The following is a 23,273-nucleotide window of genomic DNA, read 5'->3' as shown; positions in this document are numbered from 1 at the left end:
TTCCTGGCCTAGATGAGGATGAAAAATTAGTTTTACTGTAAAAGCCTAAGCTTGAAGTGGTAGGTCCTGTGATTTATTGTTATTTAGCTGTCTCAGTGGAAAGAATCTTGTAATAGGTGATGAGGAACCCTTAAAGACTGATGACAGCTGCCTTTAGGCTGAGAAAGGAATCCTACCAGGTAATGTTCCTAATCAAACACTGTTCTGACCCTTCTCACTTGAGGCTTTAACTTCTCATCAGACTCTGGAACCAGTGGTTTCTCTAGATACTTAGAGTCAGAGAAGAGCCTTCACACCACATCCTTTCTATTTTAGGCCTCCAATCATCAAATGACTGCCACTTTATTCTTTTACAAAGGTTCTTTCTCCTCATTATCTTCAGTCTTTCTCTATTGCTTCTTTCTTTGCTTTGACATTAATATACCCATTACCCCAATGCCAGAAGAACAAAAACATTACCCAGTAACTAAGCGGAAGGAAAGAAAGTTTCCAAATTACCTGCTTAAATGGGAAATGATCTTTGGCTTTCTAGAGAAACACCTGGCCTCTGGGTATCGCTAGCTTTCGAATGATCAGCCATCAGGGGTGCTGATGAAAGAAGTTATGGGCTCCAAGAAGATACAAGTGTTGACATTTCAGAAAATCCAACGATTAATCAGTTGTATTTATTGAGCACTTACTGTGTGCAAAGCACGGTACTAAGTTCTTGGGAGAGTACAATATGAGAGCTTTGGTAGATATGTTCCCTACCCACAACTAGCTTACAGTCCAGTTCAGCAGTTTGCACAGTCGACGCTCAATAACTACTAATAATTATGTATTGGGATTCTGCTCTCCAGTCCTAGTACAGCAGTTAGAAAAATTGAAAAAAATATATTCATTCTCACCTGCAAAAAGCCACTGGGGTCGTTTTCCTTAATGACCTCCAGGCAGTATTCCATCAGGCCAGTGGTCTGGCGAAGCTTCACGGTGCAGTGAGATATCTGATCTCGTACCACCTGCAAATTAGAGTGGAGAATATTCCTACACGGTCCAAGGTCACACAGCAGGCAAGTGGCAGAGGTGGGACTGGATCCCAGTTCTGACTCCCAGTGCTTTATCCACTTGGCCAAGCTGTTTCTCACAAGCACTGGGGCAGTTAATCAGGTTGGACACAGCTCCTGTCCCACATAGGGCTCACACTCTAAATAGGTCAATATGTTATAGCTTTCTGTGCCTCATCTTCATCATCAGGAAAAGGGGTAGAAGGGGTCCTTGCTCTCCTTTCCTCTGGGACTCCCTCGGGTCTGAGCTGATTATCTTGTATCTACCTCACATAGTAAGCACGCAGTAAAGATCATGATTAAGTGTAGTAGGGGAAGAGCCCGCTAACCTACCTCAAACACACTCCTTTCAGCCACATTCATTTTCAAGGAGCTGCTCCAGTGAGATCAGGTCAGCACTGTGTTTCAACTCAAGCGGTATGGCCGAGTGGAAAAAGCAGGGGCCTGGGAGTCAGAGGACCTGGGTTCTAATCCCAGCTCTGCCACTAGTCTGCTGGGTGACCTTGGGTAAGTCACTTCACTTCTCTGGTGCCTCAGTTCATCTGTAAAATATAAAAACCTGTTCTCCCTCCTACTTAGTGTAGGACCTGATGATCTTGTATCTACCCTAGCACCCAGAAGAGTGCTTAACAAATACTACAATTATTATTATTATTATTATTATTATACAGCCTCCAAGGCTCTCCTATTTACCTAGTAAATGCTTCTACTTAGGTTAACTCTGGGAAGGTCCCTTAATGCACCAAATCTATATCTGACAAGTTGTCATCTTAATGGCAAATTAAATATATTTCCTGAAATGTCCAGGTTCTCAGCATTATTTGGAAGCAGTAAAGAAAGAATTTCCAGTAGCCGGGCTCACTCTCTTCCTTCACTGTAGGTTTCAAAAGAACTACAAGGAACCCAGGAATAACTGGCCCAGCAAACCCAAAGAAATGAAATAAAAAGAAAAATGCTAAGCACAGATTTTTTAGAATTTTGTCTTTAAAAATCACACTTCAAGGGCTGGAAGAGAGTTTTTGTAAGAGGAATGAAAATTCAGCCATTCCCAAGTGGGCTTCTGCCTTCTCTCCAGACCCCAATCCTAAACTTCAGAGGTTCCATTGACCCCATTTATCAGGCAATGGGAACGTTTCTGGGGAACTCCGTAAGGAAGAAACACTTGCCTGGTTCTAAACCCCAGCCAAAGGTACTCGTCAAGGCAGTGTGACCAAAGACAGTTCTGCTTGTAATGATTGATGGTGTCATCCCTTTCCTTTTCCCAACACCCAGTTGAATGTTCATTTCTACTGCTTAAGTGAGCTGGAATGAATTCATTACACTCATAAAATTTCACGCCTGCTTCTATAAATCAAATACTAAAACCCAGTTTATCCCCGTGGCAGCGAGGATTCCAGGAGCTGTCTGGCCATGGTGGCTATCTGCCCACCCTTATGAAGTGGGAAGTGTCTCGCTGCCAAATAGCTGATGACTTTCGGCTGCGAGGGGTCTAGTGGCTCCAGAATTACTTAGCCCCCGGCTTCTTGAATGACTCTACCGTCTCTAGGCAAAGAGTGCCATTCCGCCTTTCCTCTCCCGACTTGTGCCCCGTTTGACATTGAGCCATCCCGATCTTTTCACATTTCATAGGGACTACAATACCCTGAAATGGGTGCCGCTGTGCTCGACCAATCAAGCTCCTGGCTCCCAGGAGCAGTAGGGTTTCTGGTTAAATCCTTGCATTCTAATTGTCGCCTAGATTCTGAACTTGCTTAACAACCATTTCTATTTATGGAAATCACTGAGCCATTCCTAGAATTATGAAAAAGCAGCATGGTGTAGTGGAAGGACCACGGGCCCGGGAGTCAGAAGGACTTGGGTTCTAATCTCAACTCTGCTATTTGTCTGCTGTGTGACTGTAGGCAAGTCACTTCACTTCCTCTGTGCCTCAGTTACCTCATCTGTAAAATGGGGATTAACTGTGAGCCTCACGTGGGACAACCTGATTACCCTGTACCTACCCCAGCGCTTAGAACAATGCTCTTCACATAGTAAGGCTTAACAAATATCAACATTATTATTATTATCTACCCCAGCGGTTAGTATAGTACCTGGCACATAGTAAGTGCTTTACAAATACCATTTAAAAAAAAAAAAGATCTGTCTAGTTCAGTCTACCTATTGAATCTTCTCACCTTTCCTTCTCTTTGCAGCTTGTCCCATGCCACCATTCTTCATTACTATTGATTTCTCAGTATATTTATCTCAAATATCAGTGAATTCTCATCTTGGGAGATTTGTCCATTTTTCCCTTGGTTTGGCCCCTTTCTAAGTCTCTAGGACAAGTTCACTAAGCACTGGTAGAATTCTGGATATAGGAAATCTGTCTCTACAGAAATGGAAATGTTGAAAAGAGACAGGCAAATAGGGAGCTTGGAAAACCAATCTTTTTATCTTCTGATTTGCTTTAAAGCCAAAATCTATATTCAATTCTCTTGGGATAATGAATTTGCTCTCCAGTGTTAATGCTTTCAGAATATTATCAGTAAAATCACCATCTGCTTTGGCTGCCAAGTGCCTATACATCACATGGACAGTTTTATTTTGGTTAGGTGTCAAACATAAAGAAAATTGGTTTCAAAGAGAAATGAAGGTTATTTCCATGTCAACATGGCACATTAACTCCTGGAAAAAGAACCAGAAGCTCCTGGTACTGCATCCCCTAGAATCCTCAACCTTGTATTTTGCATGGAAGAGGGAGATTTAAGGTTTTCATCAGATAATAATCATACCTTGGATTAGGTGAATGCTTTTATTTCTCTAAAGCACTTTCACGCTAATGACTGCATTTTGCTTTGAGGATATCCTTGTGAGATCAGTATTATTATCTCCGTTTTACAGATGCAAAAACAGAGGCCCAGAGAGGTAAAATGACTTGGCAGCGGTTCCACAGAAGGTCAGCCCCAAAGTAGGGTAAATTCAATCAATAATTCATGAATTCAATCTTATTTATTGAGCACTTATTGTGTGCAGGGCACTGTACTAAGCACTTTGGAAAGTACAACACAACAACAAACATTGACATTCCCTGCCCACAATGACTTTACAATTTGGGGGTGGGGGCGCAGGTGGAGAGAGATATCAATACAAATGAATAAATTTACAGATAAGTACATAAGTTCTGTGGGGCTGGAAGGGGGCAAGAGCAAAGCAGGGAGACACAGACGGGAGTGGGAGATGAGGAAAAGCGTGGCTTTGTCTGGCAAGGCCTTTTGGAATCCACATCCTCCAACTCCCAAGTCCACACTCCAGCTGCTAGACCACGATAGCCCCTAGAGCTGTGTCCACTACCCTCCGGAAATTTCCATGGATCTCAGGACCTCCCTGTAAGGACGACCCCGGGGCAGTCTGTTCAGCTGGCCAGGAACAACTGGAATGGGTAGACGACTGGATCCTCAACTTGTTCAAAAGTTGCCCCTATCTGGAGGGTATAGTTATGTTCAATTTTTCCCCTTTAAAAAAATACTCTCTCCCCCAATCCTCCTCCTCTCTTTTTCTCTGGGGACTTTTGTGGACAACTGAATTTTAGGGCATGCTCGGTAATCTAGGGTCCTTGGAGCCATTTTCTATGTCTGCTTTCTGCAGAATCTTCAAAACTCACTAGTCTCCTTCATCCATCTCCATCTCAGGCCACCTCCCCCTGGCCTGGGCCTTGTCAGAGTCTGCTATCCTACCTCCCGTCCGACTCCGCCACCCTTCTCAGATTGCTCCCCTTAACACAGACAAAAAATTAAAAGAAAAAGTCCCTCATGGAGCTCACAGTATTAATCCCCATTTTACAGATAAGGTAACTGAGGCACAGATAAGTGAGGTGACCTGTCCATAGTCATACAGCAGACAAGTGGCTGAGCTGGGATTAGAACCCAGGCCTGTGCTCTATCCACTAAGCAATACTGCTTCTCAATGTGGGCAGAAAGCATGTCTACCAATTCTGTTATACTGTACTCTTCCAAGTACTTATTATACTGCTCTGCACACATTAAACACTCAATATGATTGATTGATGTGCTCACCCATAGAAAGACCTAAAAGAAGCAGTACCGAGGCAGTAGGACCAGTCCCAGGTTGGCACCTTTCACTGTTCCTCTAAAAATACATTCTGCCGCAGATGCTACAAGTGTTTCTGGAGTCTGAAATCTGATCTAAGCAACAATACTAAGACGAAGGACCACTTCAAGTCTCGCATTCAAACCCAGTGGTCCCGAAGACTTCAGCTACTGGATAAACAGAATACGGCTTGCAGATGGAATATTGATAAAAATAATGATGAATGAGCTGACAGGATACCTGACCTGCTACTGAAAGCTGAGCGCAAAGCAAAACGAATCAATGGTGAATGTAAATTTATTCCCAGATTTCATTTCCACACTTTGCCAACTGTAGTTGTCTGACCTCTGATGTCATATGCAACCTCTAGAAAATTAACTGTGCCACATCCATTGTGTCAGGAGCTTCTAAACTGCATCTCTGCCTTTGCTCTCCGTGCTCACTAAATGTCACTGGTAGAGACGCTCCAGATGTGGATAGAGCATGGATCTGGAAGTTAGAAGGACGGTCTAATCCCAGTTCTGTCACCTGTCCACTGTGTGACTTTCGGCAAGTCACTTCACTTCTCTATGACTCAGTTACCTTATTTGTAAAATGGGGATTAAAACTATGAGCTCCATGAGGGACAGGGACTGCACCCAACTGATTACCTTGTATCTACCCTAGCATTTAGTATATAGCCTGGCATATAATAATCGCTTAAATATCATAAGTAAAAAAATACAAACCTAAACAAAACAAAAACCTCACTTAGCACTCTGGGGACGGGCATACCAGGGTAAACAAATTTTTCCACTATAAAACTATCACCCTGCCTCTGGAGGAAAATCTTCTGGATGATAGACTGGGCCAGCCTTCTCACTGCTCAAGCTGACACATATCTTGGCCTTTAACTTTCTTCCCCGAACCTCCAGGCCAGATTCTGGTCAAAATCACGCTAAATCCTAGTTGGCTGAATGTCCCCATTCTCAAAAATTCACATCTTTGATTTGCTCTGCTGAAAAGTCGATCTGTATGTCTGCTTCCCATCCTTGGAGTTACTATAGGAGTTGGGTGGTTTTGAGTGGTTCAAAATGGAAAGGTTAGGTAAGTGGGGAGTGATACTTCATCTGTCAATTGGGGATTAAGACTGTGAGTCCCATGTGGGACAAGGACTGTGTTCAACCTGATTATCTTGTATCTACCCCAGCGCTCAGTACAGTGCCTGACACACAGTATGCGCTTAACAAAAACCATAATAAAAAAAGAGGACAGGGTGGACTGCCTTTCAAGGGGAATCTTTGTCTGCCTCAGATATTCCCACAATATAATTCCACATATGGGCATGGAATCCGGACCAAGATGGTTATTCTGTCTAGAGAAACCCATTTCATTCATTCATTCCTATTTATTGAGCACTTACTATGTTCAGAGCACTGAACTAAGTGCTTGGAAAAGTACAATATAACATTAAACAGTGACATTCCCTGCCCACAAGGAGCTCACAGTCTAGAGTGGGTGAGACAGATATCAATTCAAATAACTAAAATTACAGATATATACCTAAATGCTTTGGGGCTGGGAGGGTGGGGAGAGCAAAGGGATAAATAAATTTACAATCGATCCCTGAAATCTCCATTGGTGTTTCCAGCTATCGGCTCTGATAAATCACCTTCCCGGACTTTCGACCCAGCAGACAACATTATCACCAGTCAGTTCCACTCATTTGCAGAAGAGAAATTCACTGTGGAATGCACAGTCAGCTCACCCCATCTGACAGGTGACTTGCTCTCAGACAGAACTAGCTGTCCCCGGACAGATGGAGGCAGAAGGAACAGCAGAGCTGTTGTTTCTTGAAGAAGCAATCGGCCCCATTCACAGCACTCCACTAGAATCTGATGGCAGCTCCATCTCATCTGCTTGCATTTATAAGGACAGCCGCCCACCTGTACAACCTCCATCTCAGGGGTCCGGAGATGGGGTCCTGAGGCTGCCGTGAACTTCAGTGAAGCATAGAGATGGGAAATGGAGGCCTCTATTTAGAAAACAATGCTTCCCGAGTCTCGAGACTGGAAAGGACCAACCAGTCGGCTCAGTGGAAAGAGCCCGGGCTTGGGAGCCAGAGGTCATGGGTTCGAATCCCGGCTCTGCCACTCGTCAGCTGTGTGACCGTGGGCAAGTCACTTCACTTCTCTGTGCCTCAGTTACCTCATCTGTAAAATGGGGCTTAACTGTGAGCCTCAAGTGGGACAACCTGATGACCCTGTATCTCCCCCAGCGCTTAGAACAGTGCTCTGCACATAGTAAGCGCTTAACAAATACCAACATTACATTATTATTATTTCAACCAGTCCATCCTTCTGCCATCAAAAAACAACAGCACTCCACCACTCTCTTTGAAAACAAGCGAAATTTCACAACTCACTTTTTAACCTATTTTCCTGGTTAGTATCTTCCATCTTGCTTAGTACAGTGTTCCACAAACAGTATGCGCTCAATAAATACTATAGAATGAATGCTCTTCCTTTTATTTTCCCAAATTTGCTCTGCTGCCACTTACCAATTACATCCTCTTGTGCTTCAAATGGTCATTAGGGAGATAAAGAGTTAAAGGCCCTGTACCTAGGAGTTGGAGGATCTGGGAGGCTCTGCCACTGGCTGCTCTGGGACATTGGACAAATCAATTTAACCTCTCCGGGCCTCAGTTTCCTCATCTGTAAAATGGGAATAATGATTCCTACCTCTCCCTACTTCCCAGAGATATTGTGAAGATCATATTATATAAAATCAAAGCATTACGATTTCAAAATGATTCCAAGGTTTTATCTTTCCTTAGTTACCATAAAAATGCCGTTGAAGGGCAGCGTTGACCAAAGGGGGAGAAAATGAAGTCTGGAGGACATAAAAACCGAGGGACTTTTCTTTGTTGGCGAGTGGCCCTAGATCTCCCACACTACACTTCTGAGTGCTGACAATCTCTTCTCCACTCTCCCACTGGCCAAATGGCTTCCTCCCTGACACCAGCCTTTCCTTTGCAGGCTCAAAGGCACCAATACGATGTTCCTGACAGGAAAAGATAAAATACGAGATATAAATAGGGCTATCGACAATGTCAAAATTGGTGGTGCAAAGTATAAATTCTGCTTATCTACAGGTTTAACACCAAAAGTACAAAGACTATAAATTTTAGGACCTCAGAGGTTAAGCTTTATGTGATCCAGGGAGGTGATGGTTAGAACTTTATATTCTCCTTCCTTTAAATTCTACTACTTTTCTTTATGTATCCTGACATTTTTAATATTTCAAGGCAATAACTCCATTCACTGTCTGGTTAAAGATCTCAGGAGGCATGTTCCTTCACATTAACATCCAAAGTGAGCAAAGAGAAGCAGCAGGGCCTGTTGGATAGAGCGACGGGGCCTGGGAGTCAGAAGGACCTGGATTCTAATCCCAGCTCTGACACCTGTCTGCTCTGTGACCTCGGGCAAGTTACTTAACTTCTCTGTGATTCAATTACCTCATCTGTAAATGGGGATCAAGACTGTGAACCGCACGCGGAACGGGAACTGTGTCCAACCTGACAATGCTGAATCTACCCCAGGGCTTAGTAGAGTGCCTGGCACATAGTAAGCACCTAACAAATGCCATTAAAAAAATGGCAAACGCCCAGCACATTGAGCATGTGAAGTTGGCTGGAAAAAAGGTGCTTGCCATTCAGTTTATGAAATGAATCAATGAGAGGATGCAGCAGTTTATAGGCTTTGAGATGGGAGTAATGTTAGAATAGCAAAGTGGTACATTGTATCTTGAAAAAACATGAGTGCCATTGACGTAGGATCTCAAAGAGGTCAAATACTCTCGTTCCCACTACTACTTCCCAGGGATGTTGTGAGAAATTAAACAATGCATGAATAAAGCCCTGCGCTCTATGGGAGAAAGACAACTTTTTCCTCCACCTACTGCTCTGCAACCCCACTGGCTAGAATGCAGGCAACAGCATGGCCTAGTGGATAGAGCATAGACTTGGGAGTTGGAACGACCTGGGTTCTAATTCTGGCTCTGCCACTTGTCTGCTGTGTGATCTTGGGCAAGTCACTTGACTTTTCTGAGGCTCAGTTACCGCATCTGGAAAATGGAGATTAAAACTGTGAGCCCCATGTGAGACATGGAGTGTGTCCAACCTGAAGAGCTTGTATCTACCCCGATACTTAGTACATTGGCTGGCACATAGTAAGCGCTTAACAGATACTATAAAAAAAATTAAATGATTCATTTGGGAATGCAAATTCCCCAAGGGAAGGAACCAAGGCCATTGAGCACTCTGTTCTTCCATCAGTATTGCCTGTCATCCTTTAGGGACCCAGTAACAATAATAAATAATTTCACCGTTCATAAATCATGACCTATAAACATTGCTCACAAATTCATCTGGATGACAATCGCAGCCATTATGGTAGGTATTGAATTTGGTTTTCAATTTTTGTGCTTTCAAGCTGAAAGATGGTTTTCACCATACTCACTGGTTGCTTTCATTAGAGGTGCATTTTTCAATCATTTGTATGATTTAAATTGATGCCAAAACTGAAAAGGGTTTTCGGTGCATGATGGATTTTCAATTAATAATAAATATGGGATAAAACTATTAGACCATGCAAATCTTTGCTAAAGAAAATTGAGTCCTCCTGTTACTCAGGTGCACTTCAATTTTTCATAATTCATGGCAGAGTAATGGAATAAATTGAGTGTGCGCCGTTAGCCAACCGGTCCCTTAGCAGCACGCTAACAAGGGACTCACTGCTACTTTCTCTGTGCCGGCTATGGCTGCAGACTGTCACAACATATCGGGTTATTAATTATTTTTAAATTCTTTGTGGGGCTTTGAGGATTTTCATTTTCTTTGCAGATGAAGACTGAAGAGTGATTACTGGCAAGCAAAGTAATGCCCCAAACTACCACACACAATTTTATAAACCAATACTCAGAAACCAAATTTACCTTTCTAAAAATTTTATGACAGTTTTATAATCATATACTGAAGCTAAGTAAATTAGAAAATGATAACAATGGGATAATGAAACAGATGGAACTGATTTCTGCAAGTTTACGAACACTAGAAATTCGCTCCTTAATTTTATCTCTGTTTTTGACATGACTTCACAAACACTTCCACATACTGTCAACATCCCCTCTCCAAGGTATTTCTAACCACGAAAGTGGATTTCTTCACTGCTTCTTTCCATCCTTTGGGGAAACCAACACGAAAAATCAGATTGCAAAGGCATCTTAAAAATTGACTCATGCATAAATCAGGAGCCGCCCTTCTTTTGTACTCCCTCAAACAAAATACTATTTTCATCAATCTTCTGTTACAAACTTGGAACTCATTCATTTTACCCCTCCCCCCACACCCTACCCCACCTCCCACAAACAGATTAAAATCTTTAGGCCAATCCCACCCTTGGTCAATTATAAGAGGCCTTGGAGAGAGACTAACAAGAGGTGACTGATTGGACAGATCTTTTTTGGTGATTCTACTCACCATCCTGAGCATTGGGAATTTTCAGAGGAGGAACTGTAAATCCATGATCTAGCTGGTGGCTCAAAGTAGTATTTTCCTAAAGGTATTGCAAGGGCAGCCTATGCTCACACACTGCTACTAATTGCTCCGTCGTATGTATTGCTTTTGCCATATGGTGTTACATCCTACTGTCCTAAAATAGATATTTTATTCCCAAGGGTTGTTGTTTTCTATATAAAAGACTATGATTTGCATTTTAACACTGCTCTAAAATACAATCACATCTGCACATGCTGCCAAAGTAAATTGGGGATGGAGAGGGGGAGAGACATGACTTCTCCCCACCTTTTCCCAATAAATGATTTCCAGCCATTTCATGAAGATGATGGACTGGTGCTTGGCCCCCATGGAATTCTGAGGTTCCGGAGATGTGATGACTGTCAGACAGGGAAGGTCAGTTTTCAAACACATGTAATTAAACTGGGGTCTGATGTAACAACACGAATTGAAAATCCTGACTAAAGAGACAGAAGTGCCAGTGGCATCTCTCCAGGATGTCAAATGAAGCTGAATTTTCAATCTCTCTCTCTCTCCTCTCTCACTGCTTTCCCAGGACTACTAAAAAACATTCAATCACTGCTTTCAGACAGGGACCTAATAAGAAAATAAATAACTTTAAGGATCCAGTTCTGAGGCACTAAAATCTTCTCTTTGGGAACATTACAACATCTTGTAATGATAATAACTTGCCTATGTAAAAGTGCCTTTACTTTTCCAAAGCACTTTGACAACTGATACCTCATTTTACCTTCCCAACACCCTGGTGAAACAGGGAGAGGAAGGTATCATTATTACCCAGTTGAGGAAACTGAGGCTTAGAGTTAAGTGACTTGCCCAAGGTCACACCAGACCAGTGACAGACCTGGGTCCTCTTCTCCCAGTTCCATGCACTTTCCTCTTAGGCCACTCTGCCTCCCCCCAAAACAAGAGAAGGCATATATTTTGGGAGATGTTAAAATGCTGAATTGAGAAACTTTGACAAACAATCACAATTTCTCCTATGGTACTGTAACTTAGACACTTGTAAATCCCCAACAACATGGGTGTGTGCATGTGTGTGTAGTGGGGGGTAGGGGGATGGGTCTGGAACAATTAACTGGGAGCACTACTAGCTGCAATATAATACAGTGGGAAGCAGCTTGGCATAGTGGATAGAGCATGGGCCTGAGAGTCAGAAGGACTTGGGTTCTATTCCTGGCTCTTCTACCTGTCTGCTGTGTGACTTTGGGCAAGTCCATTAACCTCCTTGTACCTCATCACCTCACCTGTTAAGTGGGAATTAAGACTGTGAGCCCCATGAGGGACATGGGCTGTGTCCAACCTGATTAACTTGTATCCGCCCCGGTATTTAGTTCAAGGGCTGACACATAGTAAGCATTCAACCAATACCATAAAAAAGGTCCAAAAAACTATAGTTTAAAAAATGAACTATATATCATACTTTTAAAAAAGAGATGCTCTTATAGTTTCACTGCTGTGAACATTGAGTTACTTCCATTTATCTATTTGCTCTCACAATATAGTTTCAGATAGCTCTGATTTTCAAAAGAAGGATCAGTAGAGAATAGAGTATATAAATAAAACAACTATAAAACTTAATTACGAGCCATTTGTCTTTCTTCCTATCTGCTTGCTCTCCAACAGTAAACATGAATGACTCTGTAATCACATACCTACTCCAGTGCTTAGAACAGTGCTAGACAGATAGTAAGCGCTTAAATATCATTATTATTATTATTCACTTCAGTTGTGTTCCACTGATGAACGAAAGAGTTATGAGTGGCACTATGCAAACTATTACTATATTATTATTACTGTTATTATTAAGTGATGGTAATAATAATAATAGTATTTATTCAGTGCTTTCTACTTGCCAAGCCCTGCACTAAGCACTAGTGCAGACACAAGAAAATCAGATTGGACACAGTCTCTGTCGCACATGGGGTTTGCAAGTCTAAGTATGAGGGAGAACAGGAGTTGAACTCTCATTTTACAGATGAGGAAACTGAGGAGCAGAGCAGTTAAGTGATTGCCCAAGGTCACCCAGCAGGCAAATAGTAGAGCTGGGATTAGAAGCCAGGTCCTCTGACTCCTAGGCCTGTGCTCTTTCCCATGCTTTCTTCCTTCCATTCTTGGTCCTGAGCATTCAGGATCAAGGCTTGTCCGCTGCTCTTGATAGGTGACTCCACCACTGTTACCCTGCAGTTTCCTCTTTTATTATTATTATTATTATCCTCCCGAACGATAGACAAACCCTCTCAGTACTGACCAAGGCAACTCTTGTTACACCCATAAAAGAACACCTATTAAGAAACGACCAGAAGAGTTTACCGACGGCTGAGATGTTTCCATTTTAAGGCACAATCCTTGACACTGATTTCAGTTTGAAATCAGAATTCATTCATTCAATATTTATTGTGCAAAGCATTGTACTAAGCAATTGGGAAAGTACAATATAACAACAGAGACACATTCCTGCCCACAAGTTCACAGTCTAGAGGGGGAGACAGACATTAATATAAGTAGATAAATAAACAAATGTAAAGGCTCTAGAAGATTCTTCTGTTATACTGGTCTTACTTCCAAAGTTGAAATGTTCTTTTAATAGAAGCAGTTCCCAAGCATCTTGTAATAATTCCCCAGCTCAAGAACTGCAGCCTCAGGGGAATCCTTGGAGGAAAAAAATTAAATTTGCCATTCTTCCTTTTCATGCTAGACAGCTCCCAATACGGCAGCTGCAAGATAGCATCTCTGAAAACCTCAAATAACCTCTAAGGATATTAAATGTGAATGTATAAAAGCACAAGCACTAGATCCTTAGTCAAACAGGGGCAATGAAAGCTCCATCCAGCTAAGAAAAATAAAATAAAAGCCATCATTGTTTAGCTCTAATTGCCTGTTTAGCTCTCATTGTTTGGCTCTAAGTGCGTGCAATGTGCCAAGCACAGTGTTCTGCACTAGGATAGATATAAGAGAAGCAGATCACACAGATCAGACATGGGGCTCCCAGTTTAAGAGGCAAGGGGAATAGGTATTTAATCCCCAGTTTTCACGGATGAGGAAACTGGAATACAGAGAAGTGAAGTGATTTGCCCAAGGTCACACAAGTAGTGGAGCCAGCATTAGAACCCGGGTCTTCTGACCCTCAGTCCCTTGCTCTTTCCATTATACAAAGCTGCTTCTCCATCTGCCATCTATGCCTCCCCACAACTCTTAATGCTGCAAGCTGACTGGTTCTGTTCTGAGTGGGCACTGAAGAGCAATGACATACTAGGATGAGTTACAAGAAGGTCTTCATTGGAGTTGTCCCTGCTCTTCCATGCTTGGAAAACTGAGGGATACCTCATCAGCCCTGGTGGGGGGAATCCCCAATGGGCTCTAGGGTAACAATAATAATAATAGTAATAACAATGATTGTAATAACTGTCGTACATGTTAAGCGTTTACTGCATGTCAAGCGTTTACTGCATGTCAAGCGCTGTACTAAACACTGGGGTAGATTCATGATAATCAGGTCCCACATGGGGCTTACAGTCCAAGTAGGAAGGTGAACTGGTATTGTTCACTTGTCTGCCACTTGCCTGTTCTGTGATCTCGGGAAAGTCACTTCACTTCTCCGGGCCTCAGTTACCTCATTTGTAAAATGGGGATTAAGACTGTGAGCCCCATGTGGGACAGGGACTTTATCCAACCTAATTTGTTTGTAACTACCCCAGCGCTCAGAACAGTGCTTGACACATAATTAGCACTTAAATACCATTCTAAATATTTATTCTGATTTCCCTAATTATAACTATTTTTTATGTCTGCTCTCACACGAGCAGGGAAGCTCCTCGTGAGCAGGGAAAACGCCCCCTGCTTCCACTCTACTTCCTCAAGCGCTTAATAAAGTGAATTACGTGCAGTGAGCCCTCAATAAATACCTTTACTACAACCTGGAGAAAGCCTTCAGAAAAGGCGGCTACACCCGGGTTTTCATTCTCTGGCTGACAAATTCTTGCTCGAGGGAATTCTTCATGGGGTAATAGCTCTCATTCGGATTGTACAGTCCAGTTCTATCACCCGACTCTGTCCGGTGAGAGCAGATCTAGTCTAGCAGGAGTTCCCGGCTGATTGCTTCATATCAAAATGAACTTGCCTGAAGAGAGGAAGTTCCCTTTGTTTCCCTTCCGTTTCTTTCCTCTTTTCCGAGCCCAGAACTCACCTTCAGTTTGTTCTCATGCTCCTTGTTGACCCGGGCGAGCAGCTGGGCTTTTCTTCTGTTCAGGGCATCTATGAGGGCATCACACTGGGCCACCAGGCAGGCCTCAAATTCCACACTGTTCTCCTGTGTGATAAAGCACATCTCACAGCCTCCAGGTTTCAGCCACACTGGACTGCTCTGTCTCCACCAACCGACTTGACAGGAACAAAAATATGGCCACTGAAGTGCTCAAATTAACGGTTCTCTGTAATAACATGGTTCTTTTTTATGGTGGGTTTTTGTTTTTTTTTTTTAACTGGATCATGGCAGGTGTCAGGGCCTGGGTTAAAATTTACAGTGTATGTGATAAGACACTATCACTACACCTATTTATGGGAAGATATTAATAACCCTGGTGGGGTACATGATCAAACAGGGCCCAATTCTATCCGACAGCCAAGTGGCCTTCTAAATAGAACTGGTGTCAATTCCCTCAAAACTTGGCCAGTCTTTCCTGGAAAATGGTACCTGGAAACTGTGGGATCCGCAAAGTGGATCAGATCGGAAGAGGTCAGCAAAGAGATCCCTCAGTGGTTTTGATGGATTATTTTCTGGACCGCGGGAAAATTCCCCTGGATTCCACAGGTAGGAGAGCAGGAGCCAGATGGGTGTACCTGCCCCGTGAGAGTCAGGCTAGACCAAATTTTTGGCAGGAAGAAAGAGGGCCCCATGTTAAGAAGGAGCAGCAGGAGGGGACAGATTCCACACAGCAGAGTAAAGCCCGGCAGCACGATGGGAGGGAGACATCAGTAGATGCAGGGAGAGCTTGGAGGGGCAGTGGAGCAGCAAAGAGGGCTTCCATATCTTGCCCATACTGAGGAGGGATTCTTGCCCTTGGGGTTAGACAGCAAATACCGATTATTCCATTAAAAAAACCCTCAACCTGTACAGAAAATCATTTTACATAAGATACAGAATACTAATGCTCAGTTTACTATATTACAAGAGTCTTTTGCTGGACTGGAATTCTTCTTGTACCAAAAGTCGCATGTGAACTTCTACTGGAAGGCTTTGGGCAAAAGGCTCCGGGATGTATCAATCGGTCTTAATCTAAAGAGGGTCGGATATGAACCTGAATGCCGTCATATAGATAATTCAGTAGGCTATCTTTTGAGCACGTACTTCACTGAAATATACAAGCATTTCTCATTTCTATTTTTCATAATTTACTAAACATTAGTCACATGTGCAATTACCAGACAACCCAGGAATGTAAAATTCAACTGCACATCTCATCTTGGATTATAGCAAAGCCAGAGGAGGATTCTCAAAAGGCTGAACAAAATGGGGCTATTTTAAAGGGATTACTTTAGCTTTTAAAAAGATTTCTTTTTAATGGCCCGATAATTTCCAAAGCCCTATAGAGCAGAAAGTATATGTGCATGTGTGTTTTTTGGGCAACAGTCCACTGTTAGAGTGGTATTTTCTGCTCTGAAATTCAAGCTTTTCCTCAGACAATTTGGAGAGGGGAAATGAGTTGGAATTATGGAAAGCTAAATGTTGCCTTTATTTTTGCTCTTATCGATTCAGTGCTCAAGTTCCCAGAGAAGTCCTTCTGGAAGCATTTCTAGAGGTTTCTGTATCCAACATGGAATAAACTGGGTAGGGGAAATCCTGCTGAAGAAAATTATAGATAGCACCGGCCTGGGAGTTGCCCAGCTCTGCCACGTCTGCTGTGTGACCTTGGGCAAGTCACTTAATTTCTCTGTGCCTCATTACCTCATCTGTTAAGTGGGGATTAAGACTGTGAGCCCCATGAGAGGGACATGGACTCTATCCAACCTGATTAACTTCTATCTGCCCCGGCATTTAGTTCAAGGTCTGGCACATAGGAAGCACTTAAATTCCACTATTATTTTTTATTATTATTTTTATTGATAGAAAATGTGACCTGGAACACCTCCACAACTGGGGGTCTGGAGACAACAGGTGGCTGAGGCTGGCACCCTACTGGCCCCCAAGACCCCCCGTGACATATACACAGGAGTGGAAGGCAGCAGAAGCCCCCCTACAGCATTCAGAATGGTGGGAAGGCTATGGCAGAGTCTCCTTAAGGACAGTTTGACCGGAAGTGGTGAGATGCTCTTCCGTATACTGATTACTCATAGTGATATCTAGACTGTGAGCCCCTAGCAATCGATGGCATTTATTGAGCATCTGCCTTGTGCAGAGCTTGGGAAAATACAAGACAATGATGTGACTCCTGCCATAAAGGAGCCACTGCCTAGTGGGGGAGACTGACATTAAAAGAAATTACAGATAGGGAAAATGTGAGGGACAGGGACTGTGTCTCATCTGCTGTATTTGTATCTACCTAGCACAATGTTTGGCACAGAGTAAATGTTTAATTAGGGTATATAATAATAATGATAACAATAATGCTTAATTTATGCATTTTACTGTTGATATGCTTATCCTCTGTTAACGTACATTAATCACCATGACATTATTTTTCTTCCGTGTCCTGTCTGTTGGATTTTGAACCCCTTGAGGGCCAGCAACCTTGCCTTAATTGATTTTTGTGTAATTCTAGATATTTTGTGTAATCAGATATTATTACTATTTTGGAGTCAAAAAATGTGGGTGCCGACTGAGAAGGAAATACAGAAAGACAAATTTTGTGTCTTCAATCATAGAGACTGATAGATTAGTTTCTGATTGCTAAGGTTACTGAAACTCTGGAAAGCACCAAAAAGGAGATTTGGCGTGAAAGTCATAACTATAACAAATGAAAAATTACCATGATTCAGTGAGCAAAATGAGGGCAGAGGCTCTGATTCTAGAAAGGAAACAGAGCAAAAGAATCTAAGAGGATACAAGGCTTTCAAGTTTCCAATTTGAGTCATTTTTGCTCTTCAGGTCTGGTCAACAGTGTTCTAAATAACATGGAGGGCAGTACTGGGGAACCAGTCTCACTGGTGTGTTTCCATATCAAAAGATCGGAGAGGGGAACTAGTTGAGGCAGATTTAGGGTCCAAGATGGCTTCAACTGTAGTTTATGCTGTTTTGTCCATTCCCGCTTAGGGTGGACAGCCAGTTGGTTCTGTTTCTGGACCAGGCTGGCGGGTGCCACCGAATCCACTGATGTTACAGTCATTGCCAGATCTCGGGTGGAAATCCTAAACTACCCCAAATAAAAATCATATTCCACAGCTTTCTCTGAAAATGAGAAGCAGTGTGGCCTAGTGGATAGAGCCTGGACTTGGGAGTCAGAAGGACCTGGGTTTTAATACCGGCTCTGTCGCTTTTCGGCTTCGTGACCTTGGGAAAGTCACTTATCGTGCCTCGGGTCCCTCATCTGCAGAATGGGTTTTAAGACTGAGCCCCACATGGAACAGGGACTGGGTCCAACCTGATTACCCTGTATCTACCACAATGCTTAGAACAGTGACTGGCACATAGTAAGCGCTTAACAAATACTAAGAAAAAATGAGGGCAGGGATGATGAGTTTAGGTTATCAAATGTTTAGCAAAAACACTCTGGATAGCTCAGTCTACTCAGTACGCTATTTGTACTTTTTTTTTTAATGCTTTTCTCCCCAATTAGAACGCAAGCTCTTTGTGGGCAGTGAATGTGACATCCTTGTTTTGTTCTTCCTAAGTGCCTGAGCACTGAATTGCCCATACTGGGGGCTCGAAAAATACTAATGCTTATATTAACCAAGTATGTTCATAGGCAAAGGGTCCTAGGAGGTTTATTCTGTTTTTCCTTATTTTCAGGGAAGACAAATATGAGGACCAGAATAAGTCTTGGGAGAGCAGGAGTGAGGTGACAAGAAGGGTTTGAGCAGGAGAAGGTAATACTGCTATTCCTACTAATGCTAAGAGTGGCATATGTTAAGATAGCAGTGAATTCCCCAGGATAGAGGTTTGTATTTAGTCAGAGGGTTTGGGTGTGGAGGACAGCATAGAAAGGGATGTGGTAGAGGAATTTAAATAACAATAACAATCCAGCGAGGCAGTGACAAACTCTCCAAACAGAACAATCGCTTATTAACCTTTTGGGGCTTGTTTTCTCTAGCGGGTGGAAATGGTACCTGGATTTGCTGAACCATATTTCGCAGTTGGACCAGGAATTCTTTGGCTTCTTTAGCTCTGTCCGACAGCCCGTTCAGTGCCTGGGAGAGCTGGCTCTGCAAGCAGAAAGGAGAAACGATGTCAGGAAGGGGACAAAGGAACAGCCCAATGGACCACTTTTGACCCCTGGAGGGATGGGGGGAGGTCTTAAACGAAGAAGCAGGGGATTCCCAGAGCAGCGTGGTGCAATCTGTGAGTCTGGACACTTCTGAAAGATGAGAATTTGTCAAAGATGATCGACTCCAGGGATTTTACTGAAGGAGGAATATACTGCTTTTCTATTTTAGAAAATGGAGAAAGTAAGGTTATGAGTAAATCCATGAGCAGACAGGTGTGGAATAATGCTGAGTGAGTTCGCCATGGGAATTCAAAGGCACAGAATTTGGGGGGAGATTGTTCTCACCCAAGAGTTTCTGAGAGCACCTGAGCACAGAAGGGGAAAGGGGGGAAATGTGGAAGGAAGAGGTTCCTTAGGGTTTTGCAAACCACTTCTTTCCAACATTTGGATTATTAAAGAAAGCAGAGGCAGCATGGCCTAGTGGATAGAGCACGGGTCTGGGAGTTGGAAGGACCTGGGTTCTAATCCCAGCTCTGCCATTTGTCTGCTCTGTGACTTGGGGCAAGTCACTTCACCTCTCTGTGCCTCTGTTACCTCACCTGTAAAATGGGAGTGAAAGCTGTGAGCCCCACATGTCACATGGACTGCGTCTAACCTGGTTATCCTGTATCTACTCCAGTGTTTAGTACAGTGCCTGGCACATAATAAGCTCTTAATAAATACCATAAAAAATGCACCTAATATAGAGGCACCTGAAAAGACTCAGAGGAGGGATGGGGGAAGGAAGATGTTTGTCCAGCTACCCGGGGCTCTGCCTCACAGTCAAGGAAAATATCTCCCCACTGCCTCTCTATGGGGAGGGGTTGAAAGGTCCCATTCCACTTGCCCATTTTTAGATTGCAGAGCCCCAAGAAGGGGAGACACCCCAGAAGAACCTGAGATCAGGGTCACCCAGAAGTCCACAGACACCCTCCAACCTCCCTCTTCACAGGAGGTGGGTGCGACTGAAAAACAGAGGGTGGCCTATCCTCCCAGATCAACCCGTCTTCTTCTACTCTTCCATGCAGAGGGGGAGAAAGTAGCCCATTATTATCACCACTATGAAAGGTCTTGCTACAAATCCCCTGCTGGAAATGAATAACGGATGATGGGCTAACTCTTCCTGAGGTTCTGCCCTTTTCATTTAATCAAAGCAAATCCCATTTTGTTCCTTTAGAGGGTGGTCAGTTTGATCTACCAGCCAGATCTGCTCAGCAAAAGATACCTAAAGCTGTAGAATTTCTTGCTCCCATTATTCCCTCTGTAATCAACTACTTGTACAATTGCAAATGAAGAGCTGGCAAGGAGCCCAGCACCTGACCTAGGAGTTCAGTCTGTGAAGGCGACCAGGTTAGTAGCAGAATTAAGCAATGAAAAGGAAGAGAACCTTCTACAGCAAAGCATACTGGGAAGTCTTTAATGACAAATAATTTTTTAATTTTCTTTTTCAGGTCACAAGAACAGTTTTTGCCTGGCTAATTATTGCTCTAAGGCTTCAAAGTTCTGCATCCCAGGAGAAGAACTGGGAGAGGTATGACCTTGGCTTCCTTTCTTTGTGACAGTCAAACCAGAAGACCAATTTTGCACCAGACGAAAGCTCTCAGTATCAATATTTACACTTGGGTTGCTTCCAGATGCAAGGAAATACAACTACTGTCCGAAGATTATTACTGGTTGATTTAGCTTGACTGCACCCTTAATTCCTGCCTTGAGTTGCGAGATACTGTATATTCAATAACTCACTGTATTCCCGTAAACTCTGAAAGTATGCATATTCATCATGTGTTTATGCTAAAATAGCTTTATTTCACATACAGTACTATTCAACTGGCAGGGTTAAAGTTCCAGAAAGCAGTTTTTAAAATCTTTAAGCAGAAATGAGTCAGATTTCTTGGACATTTTCTTGATAATTCACTGATAAATGAGGTACTATAACCATAGTACGAGAGAACCGTAAACAATAAGACTTCCCTGCCTTCAAGCAAAGTATGGCAGTATTATAGACATTTTTCTCAGTGGCCCTAAATTCAAATACAGCATCTTTCTATCCAATTATTGTGGGTTTCGGCTGATAAACAAAAACCCAGGAATGGAGACACATCATGAAGAAGTGCCAACTTTTCAAATTTTGGGGGTCAGAGGGAGAAAAGGGGGCAAGGATGGGAAGGGGGAGTCTTCAAAAATCTACTAGTCCAGAAGGTCACTATCTCGGCCTTTGTCAGAGACCTAGAAAGGGTGAGTCTGAAGTCTAAGCACAAAAAAGATGAAGGGGTGATTATCGCCTCTGCTCCCGTGCAGTAGACGCCAATGGCCTCATGCCATCTTGGTAAGGAATTCAAGGGCACATGGTTGTTAAGCAAAGAGTATTGATAAAGAGTTGGTATTGAAGCAGGAGCAACAGCAGCAAGAGGAAGAATAATAATAATAGAAATAAGAAGAATTGTGGCATTCGTTAAGTGCTTACTTTATGACAAACACTGTACTAAGCACTGGGGTAGACACAAAATAATCAGGTCCCACATGGGGTTCACAGCTTAAGTAGAAGGGAGAATACTGAATCTCCACTTGGCAGATTTTTTGTATTTATTGCCTTAAAAGAATAACAATGCAGAATAAAAGCAGTACCTACATTTTGGCATCTCTTCTGGGAAAAGGCTTACGGGCCATTCTGATAAACGGCCGCTATCAATTAGACTGAAATCCCCATTTTCAGTAATGTCTCCTAATGACTCATCATTAGTTTTGTCAATCCAGTGCCGGGATTTTAGCTGGGGGTCCCACACTTAGATTTAGCTCTAGTCAGGATGTAAAATGATCCCATCATCAGATGATCGTTTTCCTTTGGGGAAAATTGATTTGCTAAAGCTCTGTAGATCTCACTCAGCATCCTCAATGTGGGATAAAGGCTTATGGAGTAATTTTCAAAATGGAATGCAAAAAACCTGAATAAAGAGCACATTTGAGTGCTCAAAGGTAAACCCTTCTGCCTGTGAACATACTAGCTATCATTCTTTCCCAGTGAGGATCCAAGATGCGATTCTCACATTTGTACTCTGCACTTAAGGGCCCGGACACATATCACTTTCACTCTGACAAATCAGGATTTTTAACTGAAAGACTGGAGCTATTTTATGGGGGCAAATTAAAGATCATGGAAAAACTTCACAATACAGCACCCCAGCTTGTCTTTTCAAATAAAACACTGCCTGGAAGGCTTTAAATAACAAGTTGGACTCAATTATCGGAAGAGCTGGTTAGATGGTTCTAATGCTCCTATTGGACCACAAGGGGTTTGAACAGAAGGCCTCTCTGCCCCTTGCGCCATATTTCATTTTGATGACAGCTATTAAACCAAAGAACAACTCACACCCAAACATCTTCGCGCCCTGAGGTGCTCCCTTTTAACTGCATCGGAATATGACTGGTCGAGCTGTCACCCACAATTTACAGCAGGAACACTATTCATAGGAAGGGAAAGCTTGTCCCATATTGTCCTAGACAGTCCATTAAGCAGAATTAATTAATGCTACATTTCAATTACTCTAAGCACCAGGGTTTTATATGCAAAGTACATATAATCATTAAGATCTCTACTATGACGAATTCTGGTTGAACTCACAATGAGGGGATTTAGAACATTAGACACTATTTCTCATTAATATTTGGGCATCGGAGTGGAGCTGGCTGTGTGACTAGAAACGCTTTTCTCCTCACACCCCTTGAATCTCTTCAGTGCACTTGTCTCTTCTGAAGTTTATGGGACCTGTGATGACAAAAACAGGATTCTCTGAAGAGAAGCAAGAATCGTGCTTAACGAGAAAACTGCTAACCTTTCCTAATCACAACCTTCAACATTTCTTGCTTCTCATTATGCGAATGCACCAACCACCCAGACACAATTCCCCTCAAGTGGCCTGGTGCTTCTTTCAAGGATTTAAGGCAACAAGCTCATGGAAAATAAAAATGCAAGCCTGCTGTGTGGTTCAATTCTAAGATCATTGATGGTACTGACGGAAAAACAGCGACAAACAAAATATGAACTCAAGGCAGGCAGTGAGGTGACTATTTCTATGTTTAAGTGGGAACTGAAAATAGTTCATTTTTGAAGCATCATGGCATGCCAAAGGATCACGGCATGAGAAGACCTTGAGGATCGGTATTTCCCAACAC

At 42.8% G+C, this 23,273-nt stretch overlaps 1 protein-coding gene across 6 annotated transcripts in view; it reads right to left on the bottom strand.

Moving 5' to 3' along the window:
* Positions 1 to 23,273, bottom strand: part of TRIM9 (tripartite motif containing 9) — a 66,168-nt gene that overhangs the window by 20,620 nt on the left and 22,275 nt on the right. For all 6 annotated transcript variants that reach the window (XM_039914066.1, XM_029079128.2, XM_029079130.2 and 3 more), the window contains exons 2-4: positions 18,967 to 19,062; positions 14,891 to 15,013; positions 888 to 998 (exon numbers count right to left, since the gene is read on the bottom strand). In XM_039914066.1, the coding sequence (XP_039770000.1) occupies positions 888 to 998; positions 14,891 to 15,013; positions 18,967 to 19,062 (330 nt within the window). The remainder of the gene's footprint in view (positions 1 to 887; positions 999 to 14,890; positions 15,014 to 18,966; positions 19,063 to 23,273) is intronic.

Source organism: Ornithorhynchus anatinus, chromosome 14 (assembly GCF_004115215.2).
Source record: "Ornithorhynchus anatinus isolate Pmale09 chromosome 14, mOrnAna1.pri.v4, whole genome shotgun sequence".
Classification (NCBI taxonomy): domain Eukaryota; kingdom Metazoa; phylum Chordata; class Mammalia; order Monotremata; family Ornithorhynchidae; genus Ornithorhynchus; species Ornithorhynchus anatinus.
Note: the sequence above shows the minus strand (reverse complement) of the source record. Positions and strands in the feature narration are given on the sequence as shown.